Source organism: Hypanus sabinus, chromosome 9 (assembly GCF_030144855.1).
Source record: "Hypanus sabinus isolate sHypSab1 chromosome 9, sHypSab1.hap1, whole genome shotgun sequence".
In the NCBI taxonomy this organism is placed as follows: domain Eukaryota; kingdom Metazoa; phylum Chordata; class Chondrichthyes; order Myliobatiformes; family Dasyatidae; genus Hypanus; species Hypanus sabinus.
In genome coordinates, this window is record NC_082714.1 from 52,896,536 (window position 1) to 52,909,435 (window position 12,900).

Below are 12,900 nucleotides of genomic sequence, written 5' to 3' on the forward strand. Positions count from 1 at the left end.
CTTTCACTGTGAAATTAGCCAAATAACCTCTGCTCCTCACTCTAATCTGTGCCAATTGTGTCGTCACTCACGAACGCCTTTATCCAGGAACTTTGAACACAAAGCTGCCCTTGTTAGATCAGCTTGTGATTCATGCTAAACAGTCTCTTTATCCTTGGTATGAAGCTCCTATCTGCTCGAGCTTCCACCTCTGGTTTAAAGCTCTATAGAATGTTTGCACACTTTATTGTCTATTTGCTCAGATTGTAATTGATTTTATTCCTCCTCCCAGATCAGTGTGTAGGGCACAGGACATAACAGCAGTGATCAACTTGTGTCTGTTGATTACTTATACCAGTAACTGTTCTAACGCTTAGTCATATGGTACCCTTACTATAAACCACAAGTTTCTGCTTTTGTATTACCCAATTACAACAGACGTTAGAAAATGTGAAGAACTCCGAGGCATTATAGCCCACAAAAGCAGTAGAAAATTATCGTCCAAACACTGAGGCCCATTAGTAGCATCTTAGAGTTGTACCACAGAAACAGACCCTTCAACCATCACATAAATGCTTACCTTTTTATCCATATAGACTAACTCTGGTTGCCTACATTAGAACCATATCCTTCCATGCCTTGCTTAAAATACAATCTACACTCATCTATGCCTCATATACTTTAGTCAGGTCACTCCTAGGAGGCCATGAAGACGAGACCAACCTATCCAGTTTCTCCAGGCTTAAAGTGTGGCTTAATCAGTGTTTAGTGAAGTTGCAACACAACATCATAACTTGTATCCTCTGCCCCAATCTATGAAGCAAACATTTTGTATACCTTTCTCATCACCCTATCTACTTGTGTTGCACTTTCAGGGAGCTATGAATTTGGAATTCTCAGTTTTGGTTTATTAATATATCTTAGTAGATTACCATGTCCTATCACAGTTGCATAAATACATCACCTTGCACTTAGCAGGATTAAATTCCATTTGCCAATGTTCCTCCAATAATCTGCTATAACCTTAGACAACCTTCCTCACTACTGTATCTATACCACACCCTATTTTTTTGAATTTTATTGAACACAAGCATACCTACAAACAGGCATCGGCTATCAGTTCACTACACAATGGTAAATACCTATATTAATAATACCGGGGTAGAAGAGGGCAGGAGCAAGAGAAAAAAGAAACAAAGAGCACATACACATGACCTACATACTTTACATCACCCCTCGATCTAGATTTACATCTATTTTGAAGAGAATCACAGTCCTCAGTAAGTCAACTCAAGTGCTACGTTTCACCAGGTCCCTGTGTGGGCCTTTCACTGTGCCAGGTACACTATAACAGAGTTCCGTCTTTCCAAGTAAGAGTCCATTTTCAGTTCACTTCTTTCAGTCTCTGTATCCATTGTTCCAAAGTGGGTGGGTGAGATTTAAGCCAGTTGACAGTTATCATTTTATGAGCAATCAGTATCAAGACTCTTAACATTGTATATTCTTCTCTAATTCAATTTGCGGGAGGTTGCCTAAAATTAAATGACTAGGTTCAAAAGGTATACTTATATCTAAAATCATTCTTATTTCCTCAGCGACCTTGTACCAAAATTCCCTTAATTTGGGACAGTCCCAGAATATATGTGCAAAATCTCCCACTAGGCCACAGCCTCTCCAGCAAAGTCTGCTGTTTTTTTCTGTATTTAATGATATTACTAACGGGGTTTTAAAGTACCTCATTCTTATTTTCCAAGCAAATTCCCTCCAATTGGGGCTATTCAAGCATTTTTGCCATGACTCCCAAGATCTTTTCCACTCTTCCTCTTCTATTATGGTATTTACCTCCAATACCCACTTAAGTTTAACATTAACGAGTTATCCATTGTATCCAGATGTATTTTTATATCATCTACGCATACTTATATTCATATCCAATTTATTTATACCTCAAAAGCAAAGTTCCCGGCATCGATCCTGCAAATTCAATAGTCACAGACTTGCAATCAGAGAGATACCTTTGCACTACAATCCTCTGCCTCCTGTCACCAAGGCTATTTTGCATCCATTCATGCAGGTCACTTTGTGTATCCACAAAAAGGAAAATAGAACAGAGGGGTTTGAGGAAAAGGTGTGAATTTTGAAGATTTTTTACCCACAGCAATAGTGTCCAAGAAACAACTGCCACATGGGAGTATGCTGAGCCGCCACCACCCCCCCGCCTCCCCCCCACACACACCAGCGACACTAGCAAATCAGATCACAAGGCTGTGCTCTTTCTCCCTGCATAAGAACAAGCTGAACTGTGAGGATCCAAATACAAAAAGTCATTCAGTGCTGGTCTGAGGAATTAGATGAGCTTCTATGTGACTGCTTTGAGACTAGTCTGTGGTCAAAGACTCAACAGCCAACCTAGATGTGTACGTCATCACTGAGATGGACTTTATCAGCAAATGTGTTCAAGACTATGTCCTAAAGAGGACAGTCTGAGTGTTTCCAAACCAGAAATCAGAGATAAGCTAGGAAATTCATGCCCTAATCAAGTCTAGAACTGCAGTGTTAAGATAACAATGATTGTTACAAAACATGACCGCTGTAAGGCTATCAAGACCCAGACCAACTGTTAACTATGGAACGGCTTATATCCCCTAACGGTCTACAAGAATAAGTAAGGCAGCAATGCTAACATTCCCAATGAGCACACTTTGAACAGAAGGGGACTGGAATGCCAATATCCACTCCAGCAGCCTCAAAAGGAAATAAAGTTTGATAATATTGACGTGAAATTTGTTTTTTTGCAGCAGTAGTACAGTTGAAAGCATAAAAATTACGATAAGCAACAAAATTATAATGTGTAAAAGAGGAATAAGAAGGTAAATTTTGTGGGTTTATGGCCCAGTCATAAATATGGCTGGGAGAAAGCAGCTGTTCCTAAAATATGGAATGTGGGTAGTTGCCTGGTAGTAATATGAAAAGGCATGTTCCAGGAGAGCGAGGGTCCCTGATGATGGGTGATGCTTTTCTTGAGGCACCGCCTCTTTAAGATAGTCTTCATACTGGGGACATTAGTGCCAATGATGGAACTGTCTGTGTCTACAATCTTGCAGGTCCCTTGTGCATTGGAGCCTCCGTACCACGTGGTGATGCAACCAGTCATAATGCTCTGCAATGTACAGTACAGCTGTAGAAATTTGCTATTTTTTGGCGACATACAAAAAATCTCAAGTTTCAAATGAAGAAACACTGGTCCGTTTTCTTTGTGATTGCATCAATGCTTTGGGCCCATGATAGACCCTCTGCAATGCTGATAGCCAGGAACTTTAAGCTGATCACCATTTCCACTGCTAACCACTCTGAAGACTGGTCTGTGTTCCCCTTCTTTAAATCCACAATGAATTCCCTGCTGATGATAAGTACAAGATTGTTGCTGCAGCACCACTCCCCCAGCTGATCTATTTCACTCCTGTTTGCCTCTTCATCACCATTTAAGATTTTGACAACAACAGTGGTGTCATCAGCAAATTTATAGATGGTATTTGTGCTGTGCCTAGCCACATGGTTGTTTGCAGAGAGAGTATGCTGTGAGCTAAGCAGTATTGTTGAGGTGTACCTGTGTCAGAAAGCAGGAGATCTTATAAACTTTCTGCACTGACTATGGTTTTCCAATAAGAAAGTTGAGGATCCAATTACAGCTCAGGTTTCATAGCTTGTTTGTTAGTACTGATAGAATGATGGTATTGAATGTTGAGCTGAAATTGATAAACAGCAGCTTGATGTATGTTTTGCTGTTGTCCAGATGCTCCAAAGCTGAGTGGAGAGCCAGTGAGACTGCATCCACTAGACCTGTTATGATTGTAAGCAAATTGCAGTGAGTGCACATCTTTGCTCATGCATTATTTCCAGCCATGACTAACCTCGCAAAACACTTCATCCCAAGTAGCACATGTAAAATGCTGGGGAAAAAGCAGGTCAGGCAGCATCTATGGAAGTGAATAAATGTTATTTAGGCCATGACCCTTGATCAGGACTGGAAAGGAAGGGGGAATATGCCAGAATAACAAGGTGGGAGAGGGGAAGGAATACAAGCTAGAAGGTAATAGGTGAAGCCAGGTGGATGGGGGAGTGGGGATGAATAAGAAGCTGGGAGGTGATAGGTGGAAAAGGTAAATGGTCCGTGAGCCAGTAGGGTTGGTCGGTACTATACGAAGGGAATAATGCTCATAGTGATTTTTCGCAAGGTATACATCTCTAGAGTTAGAAAATATGTGATAGCACTGCACCAGTGGTAGCTTTGTGTGCAATCATGCATTTTATAACACTACCCTAATATCAGCATTTCTGAAAAGTGGCCAATGTGAAGTACAACATATATATTCATCCTAATGGTATTTTGACATCAGTGATCCCTCAACATTGAAATTTGTCACAATGATTGCTGAGTTCAAGCACTTTTCATTAAAAGTTATAAAATTTTACACTGAAAACTTTGTCATTAGTGGCACTCCAGTAGAGTGAATCATTCCAGTTTTAGAAAAATATTTGTATGTTGTTTATTTTGGAAAAGTCAATAAAAACGTTAGGACACATATAATCACATGGATTTGTAGAGAATTTTTCAGGAATTCAAATAAGTAATCACTTTTTGTATATATTCCATATAAACATCAGTACAGCAGAAAATGTTACCCCACCTCCCAAAAGCTAAAAACCTCATTTACAGAGATTTCTGTTTTATCAATGTCATGATATTTTCCATACTGTTGTATCAAATCAAAACAAGCTTTTGTCATAGCGTATAGAATTAAAGTACAATACCTGTAATTCAAATGTGGGGTTCCACACAGCCATAACCTAGGCCCCATTTGGTTGTAAAATGAATATATTTAAACAAAGGATGTTTTCCATACTTCCATAACCTATTAATAATCATAATAATTTTCCAAGTCTTCCACATCTTCATCTGAACTTTCCACACTCTCTGAGGTGGATGCCTGGTTGTCACAGTCTGCACATGTCAGTACACCTGAGGCCATTTGCAACACACATACATCTTTGGAGTGAACTTTTTTTTTTGGACAGTTACAGGCCAGTAGATCCAGGACAGCATCAGGTGCTGGCTGGCCTTCCATCCAGTGCACCACCAACCGTTCAGCTTCCTCTTCTCTCTCCATTGAGATTGAGAGGAGATCTGATTGCAACATATAAGATTATTAAGGGATTGGACAAGATAGAGGCAGGAAATATGTTCCAGATGCTGGGAGAGTCCAGAACCAGAGGGCATGGTTTGAGAATAAGGGGTAGGTCATTTAGGACAGAGTTAAGGGGAAAAACTTCTTCTCCCAGAGGGTTGTGGGGGTCTGGAATGCACTGCCTCGGAAGGTAGTGGAGGCCAATTCTCTGGATGCTTTCAAGAAGGAGCTAGATAGGTATCTTATGGATAGGGGAATCAAGGGATATGGGGACAAGGCAGGAACTGGGTATGATAGTAGATGATCAGCCATGATCTCAAAATGGTGGTGCAGGCTCAAAGGGCCGAATGGTCTACTTCTGCACCTATTGTCTATTGTCCATCTTCCATCCTCTGCCAACAGGGCTTGGCACTTGTGGGTCCTTCTTCAAACATCTTCTCCATATACCAGCCTGGTAGCTGGCTCGCTGTGCATGTTTTGTTAAGCAGTCCTTGCATGGTGGGAGTTGATGACTTTCAATTTCACCTTTTTTGGCACAGGAAGGTGATACCTGAGCTCATTGACTTTGGTGGTCGATGCTTTTGGGGCATACAGGAGACATGTAAATGCCTCCAATTTGTTCAGTTCTGGGGAGAGGTCTCATTCCTGACCCAGCTCTAAGAATGTGACCTGAGTTTCCCTGTTGCTGGTCAGTAGTTTTAGGGCACTTGTCTTCCCTTTGCCTGCAAAAGCTATTACAGTGTCACATCCTGTATAAGCATGCAACCCAATGAGAGCCCTACAAACCTCCATGCCAACAGTGGCAGCAACCTTCCTGATGTTTACAAGCCTTGTATGGGTTCTAGTGCCACACTTCTGGAACAATGGGGCCTCAATCTTGACACAAAATGCTAAAGACCTGATAAAGACATCTGTGTCTTCTGAGCAGATCACTACAGTTTAGTATCCCTCTCTTGTGGCATGGGCAGCATGGAGAAGTAGGCAGCCATCAGCTTCTTCTTGTTGACACTGAAGAGTTGACACCTCCTCACTGTCTTGAGATGTGATTCTGTAACATTTGTCATTCACAGTTGCATACGGAATCTTCTTTTGCTTTGCTTTATACTCCACCTTCCTCCATTCATGGACTATTTTTGTTACTGACTTTGTGTGCCTGTGATACGTTGCAACTCATGAACAGTCTCTTCACCCTATAGAGATCTTCCACCATTCTTGAGAGTTCTCCTTGTATGTGTCAAATACAACATCTATTCTGCTACTCTGACTGCCCTCCCTCAGAGCCATACCCAGAATTGTTGTGGCAACATCTCTGAAAGTAACTTGATCACCTACCACTCTTTGGACCAAGTTCATTCCATCAGCCACTGTAGCAGAGTTTCCTGGGAGTTGCTCTTCTCCTGCTACATTTTTCTGCAAGGTTGTGGCTAGCGTAGCTTTATTTGTCTTTCTCAGCAATCCTTCTGGCGTGGACAGGGCCCAGGGCAATGGTCCAAGGGGATGAGAAAGGGTATCCTCGATACATAGACTTGGCTCTTGTGCCATCACTATGATGCGTCCAAACAAAGACCTGTCTGCTTTCAATTGATGGTTGGCAGATACCCAACAATATCTTGTGAGATTGGTTCTTGGTCCCTGGTGCTGATATTAAAACCAGTCCAGCTTGGGACTGTCTGATTCTCTGGATCTGTTTGCCTTGCAAGTGTCCACACCAGTTCTTGCAGGCAAGAAGAACAGCTTCCTTGGTTTCCTGGACAGTGTTCCCTGGTTGGGAGAGGCTGTAGGCCCACATGTGCACCTGCTACATATACTTCCAGTTCTTGGTCCTCAACGGTGACTGATCTCTGCTTCAGTTTCTCACTGTGTGGAAGCTCAGCTCTTGGCAGATGTGGTCCATAGATATTGGCCTGTATCACTATGCCACTGACTCAATGTGATGCACCCTTTCCAGTGAGAGTTTCTTCAAGTCTATCGATATTGTCCCATGCAAGATTGGAGAAGACATGAGGTTTGATGGAGGCTGGAAGTACAACTCTCTGGTTGGAGGCTGTTGCCAGCTTTTGGAGACACAGAGCAGTGTCATTCTCTTCAAGTTGGGAGTAAGACACCCCATGCCCAAAGCCTGTTCAGTTTTTGGATGAGCTCAGTGTTACCCGTCAGTGTTTTTACTGCATAAGGAAGTAGAAGGTGCTTTGGTGTTTTATGTTGACCACATGTCACAGCATATATTATGTCCTGACTAATTGACTGAACCAGAGCAGTGACCCTCTGTGTTTGAGTCTTAGTGTCAGGATTTCCAGTGAGCAGTTCAACAAGAAGCCGCTCTAGTTGATCCGGTACTCAGATCTAGCCCTCAGAAGACTGCTGTTTATCCAGGCCTTCTGGTATGGGCATGTGAATCCACAGTCATTTCTGCAGATATAAGATCAGTCTATTGAAGAGTGAATCCACAGAAAGCATCTGGCCCTGATGGTGTTCCTGGCCATGTCTGTAGATCCTGTGCAGATCAGCAGGCGGGAGTGTTTGCAGAAATTTATAACCTCTCCCTGCTTCAGTCTTAAGTTCCCACCAACTTTAAGAAGACCACTATCATCTTGGTACCAAAGAAAAACAAGTAATGTGCTGTAATGACTCCTGTCCAGTATCTCTGACATCCACCATCATGAAGTGCTTTGAGAGACTGTTATGACATGCATTAACTCTCAGACCACATGAACATTGCAATTTGCTTACTGCTAGAACAGGTCAATGCCAGGTGCCATCTCCCTGGCCTTACCCTCATCTATTGTTTTAGAGATACAACATGGAATAGGCCCTTCTGGCCCAATGAGCTGCATGACACAGCAACCTACCTATTTAACCCTAACTGAATCACAGGACAATTTACATCTTCCGGTTTAAGATGGCACTACTTAGAATTTGCTGGTGGCCAATGGAGCAAATAAAAACAACTAAATAATTTGTTATTTACACCTTTTCTGATAAACAGTGGCTGCAAATGGCGGTCTTTGGCTCCCCTTTCGGAGTTGAATGGAATCGCCTATACGATCTGGTGTTTCTATGGTGTGACTGGAGTCTCGCTGGGGCAGAACAATTGCATCATGTCCAGACTGGAGTTGTTGGAGCGGACTTGGAGGTAATTCAATGAGGCGGAACTGAGGCGAGGCAAAGGCAAGGAAAGATCAGAGATTTGAACAATTGAAGAACTGAGCTGAATTGGAAAGCTTAGGTACTGACCTTATTGAGCTGATGGAGCCTGAGCCCAAGGGTGAGGAATGACCTGAAGTTTGGACAATTTTAGCATTGGGCCAGATTGAAATGGTCGGGGTGCTGGGGTCAACGGCAAGTTCGGCTCGCTGCTCCGCAGGGTTTGCTCGACTCTGTGCTGGACTGAAACCTTCTGAATCGGCTGCAGTGATGCTTGGCTTTGTCAACTTCAGATCTGAATGCTGTTTGCTTGCTTTATTGTTTGCACAATTTATTTTTAATGGGTTCTATTGGGGTTCTTTGTTTCATGGCTGCCTGTAAGGAGACAAATCTCAAAGTTGTACAAAGTATATATACATTGATAATAGGTTAATTGGTCAAAGTATATTTATTAACTAGTATGTCTTTAGAATGTAGGAGTAAACGCACACACACACACAGGAATGACATACAAACTTCTTATAGACGGCGTCAGAATGGAGGTGTTAACCTCTATGCTACCATGGTGCCCTCTGCAGCACCTGGACAGTAATGACACCTACATCAGACTATTGTTTTACCGACTACAGCTCCACCTTCAATTCTATAATTCCAAGCAAATTTATCAGTAAACTCCTAGACCTGGGAATCAACACCTCCCTTTGAAACTGGATCCTTGACTTCCTGACCAACAGACCATAATCTGTAAGGATAGGAAGCAACACTTTCACCATGATTATTCTCAACACTGTATCCTGAAACCCCTACTTTACTGCCTGTACACTCATGACTGCATGGCCAGATTCTTCTCTAACTCCAGCTACAAGTTTACAGATGATGCCAGTGCAGTGGGCCGTATCTCAAATAATGGCAAGTTGGAGTGCAGGAAGGAGGTAGAGAGCCTGATGACATAGTGTCATGACAACAACCTTTCACTTAAGGTCAGAAGAGCTGGTTACTGATTTTAGGAAGGGGTCAGGATACATGCTCTTGCTTACACCAGTGGTGCTGAGATTGAGGGGATTGACAGCTTGTAGTTCCTACATGTGAACATCACCAATAACCTGTCCTGGTTCAGCCACATTGATGCCATGTCAAGTAGTGTCTCTACATCCTCAGGAAGCTGAGGGAATTTGCCATTCCCTATTGACTCTAATTTTTATTGATGCACCATAGAAGGGATTTCATCCCAATGCATCATGGTCTGGTATGCAACTACTCTGCCCGTGACTGCAAGAAACTGTAGAGAGTTGTGACACAGCTCAGCAGATCACTGTAACCACGGACGGTCTAAAGTTCTCATTGCATCAGTAAAGCAGTGAAAATAATCAAAGACCCTATCCACCCTGGACATTCTCTCTTCTCCCCCCTCCTATCGGGCAGAAGATACAACAGCATGAAAGTATGCACCACCAGGCTCTAGGACAGCTTCTATCCTGCTGTTGGAAGACTATATTGAACAATCCCCTACTACAATAAGATGGACTCCTGACCTCAGTCTACCTCGATATAACATTGTACCTTTTTATCTATTTGCACTGTACTTTCTCTGTAACTATAACACTTTATTCTGCAGTGATTGTTTTACTTCAAACTATTCCAATACACTGTTGTAAAGAATTGGCCTACACAAATAGTATGCAAGAGAAGTTTTTCCACTGTATCTCACTGCCCGTGACCAATTTAGCAAATTCAATTTAAAAAATGAAGAACGTGTTAGCAGATTATTCAACTGTGAAGTTATTCCTCCTATACAGCTCCATTTCCATTTTCACACAGTATTCTTAAACACCAGCACTATTCTTGTGCAGTTTTTACAGCAATACAATAAAACCAATTCAGCACCAACCTCATTACCATCTTCATGGTTTTCCTCTCCCAAACATAAATCAACTCATGTCTGAATGTAAAGCAAAGGTTTGCTGAGTGAATGCCTTGGAAGTTTGAAAATATTCCAAACCATTTCACACATCAACATTATACAGCAGCTCTCTCTGTTAGTACAACAGAGACAAACAGCATCACCAGACTCTCACTGTGAGTTGATAAATCATTGAATCTGCTGTCAGAGGAGGGAACTTCACTCCTCAATCACTGAGGGAGGGAACCTTCTACACCCAGGCGAGCAGGGCAATCATAGGATTCAGCTGCCAAACAATCTCGGCAGAGATATTCCCAACTGGTCACAATAACCCAAACACCTCCAATGAGAGACCTAGCATAGGACACATTGGCATATGATGCTGATGCAAGAGAGGGGGATAAATTGGGCAGCAATTCGTTCTGAACCCACACCGAGTGGGAAGGTTTAGCCTTAGAAAAAACTATTTCTCCTCACTCAGTGGGAATATTATTTTCCTTCACTCTTTCATGAAAATGGTTTTTACTGCATTCTAAACAGATCTGTCAAGTTAACTAGAGAAATGTTATTCACAGCTTTATCCCCATACATACACAATAACAAAATACAAATACGATTGAATACTTTAACTGAATACTTAGCCTTTAATTTTGATTGATCTAATGAAAGATATTTTGCATTAAATCCATTGATGCAGTTTAAAATTCTCATTGTCTTCAAAGCCTCTGGGTTTGTCCATGTCTTTGTAAGATGCCTTACCCACTCAGCCCCAGCAGCTGCCTTGAGGTGGGCTCTTAGAAACCTGCACCCAGTGGTGCTGAGTTGCTCCTGATGATGAAATGTAGTATAATCTAGAAGCTGCCGGCAGCTGCACTGAGAAAATTGTTTGATTACTGGTAATGATCAAAATTCTGTACAAAGCCTGCTTTGCCTCACTGATCTCGCACCTTTTGCAGTTTTCTTCAGTGTCCGTCTCTCCCAATCTCTTGCTCAGTTTTTTTATATGTTAGGCCAATTGCTGATGCATTCACATTCAGCTTTAGAATTTACACATCATTTCCCCACTCCTCGAAGTTCCACGTTCCAGGAGCAACAATCAGGACCACCAAAAACTGACAGAGAAGCTGATGTTCAGAGACCTTACGTAGTGCCAGTAGCTGACTGGGATAAAAAGGACATCTCCAGGGCTCAGGATGCATTCCTGGAAATCAGCTGACTCAAACTCTGGAAAATTCGCCAAATCTGGCTGGTCAACATCCACCTGCAAATGACAGAAATACTGGTAACCTGGACTGGGATCAATTAGTTTGATCCTAGCATAAGAATGTACTGTAAAGGATTACATTACAATATAGAGTGTCTTGTCAAAGTATTCAGCCCCCAACCCTTTGTTCACATAAATAAATACTACAACCAGGGATTTTGATCAATTTAACTGAGAATTTTTAACTTGTCAATCACATGCTCCTTTTTTCACACCGGTGTCCAACAAAAACAGGGAAAATTGTAAAGCATAAAAAACTAAAAATTCAAAAACTGAAATGAAAGCACTTCAATAGTATTTATCTGTCTTTGCTCAGTACTTAGTTCAACCAACTCTTGAAGCTATTACAGTCAGTAGTCTTTTTGTATAAGTCTGTATTAGCTTTATACAATGTGATGGAGCAAGATTTGTCCATTTCCCCTTGGAAAATTGCACAAGCTCTGCCAGGTTAGTTGCAATGGACAGCAATCTTGAGATCTTGCCAGAGATGTTCAATTGGGTTAAGATCAGGACTCTGACTGGGCCACTCAAGGACATCAATTTTCTACATTTGTTGCTCTGTCAGTGTCCTGTTGGAAGATGAACTTCCTTCCTAGTTTGAGCTTTCTGACAGAGGATAGTAGGTTTTTATCCAGGATTTCTCTGTGTTTTCACTTTCCCATCAATCCTGACCATATTTCCAGTCCCTGCTGCTGAAAAGCATCCCCAAAGAATGATGCTACCTCCACTATACAGTAGGGCTGGTGTCACCTGGCTGATGTTCAGTATTAGATTTAGGCCACACGTACCACTTGGTGTTGAGGCAAAAAAGCTCCACTTTAGTCTCATCCAACCACAGGACTTTCTTCCACATCTTTACAGTATCTGCTAAGTAGCGATGCTTTGCGAAGTCTTTGCAGGGATATCCTTTTATTAGCCTGGACTTATTACCATTATTCTATAAATACCCTTTATGTGCAATGCCTTAAGAGGTTGTGAGGCCACGAACTTCATCTCCAGTTGCAGCCACTGACATCCGCAGCTCACTCAGAGTGACTCTTACAAATGTCATTCTCTAGTAACTTAAGTTTAGAGGGGCAGCCTGAGCTAGGCAGTCTGGCTGTGGTTTCATGTTATTTTTCACTCTTTGACTTTGGACTGCACTGAGCTCCAAGGTATATTCACTGTCTTTGAGGTGGTCTTCGACTGTTCCCCAGATTGTGCTCTCTGTTATCACTTCCCTGACTTGCCTTGAATGCTCTTTTGTCTTCATTTTGGTTTGGTCTGTTGAAAATCCACCATATTGAGAGAGGGGTGTATATTCTTATGAATTCATTGGAAGCAGGTGATCCTTCAATTTTCTGCATCAACAAATTGGCTGAGTTGGTAAGGTAATATACAGTATTACACCTGAAGAAAATTAGCACAGTAATTACAGTGGGGAAGAA

At 42.0% G+C, this 12,900-nt stretch overlaps 1 protein-coding gene across 3 annotated transcripts in view; it reads right to left on the reverse strand.

Annotated features, from left to right (window-relative positions):
* Positions 1–4,759: 4,759 nt before the first annotated feature.
* The window catches only part of kdm8 (lysine (K)-specific demethylase 8), a 76,259-nt gene continuing 68,118 nt past the window's right edge, over positions 4,760–12,900 (reverse strand). The window contains exons 8-9 of one of the 3 annotated variants that reach the window (XR_009513986.1): positions 8,400–11,470; positions 4,760–5,164 (exon numbers count right to left, since the gene is read on the reverse strand). Coding sequence is in view for 1 of the 3 variants with exons in the window: in XM_059979700.1 (XP_059835683.1) it covers positions 11,306–11,470 (165 nt within the window). In the remaining 2 variants the exon portion in view is untranslated. Of the gene's footprint in view, positions 5,165–8,148; positions 8,318–8,399; positions 11,471–12,900 lie in introns of those variants that run through there. The other 2 variants (XR_009513985.1, XM_059979700.1) reach the window with 2 other exon arrangements.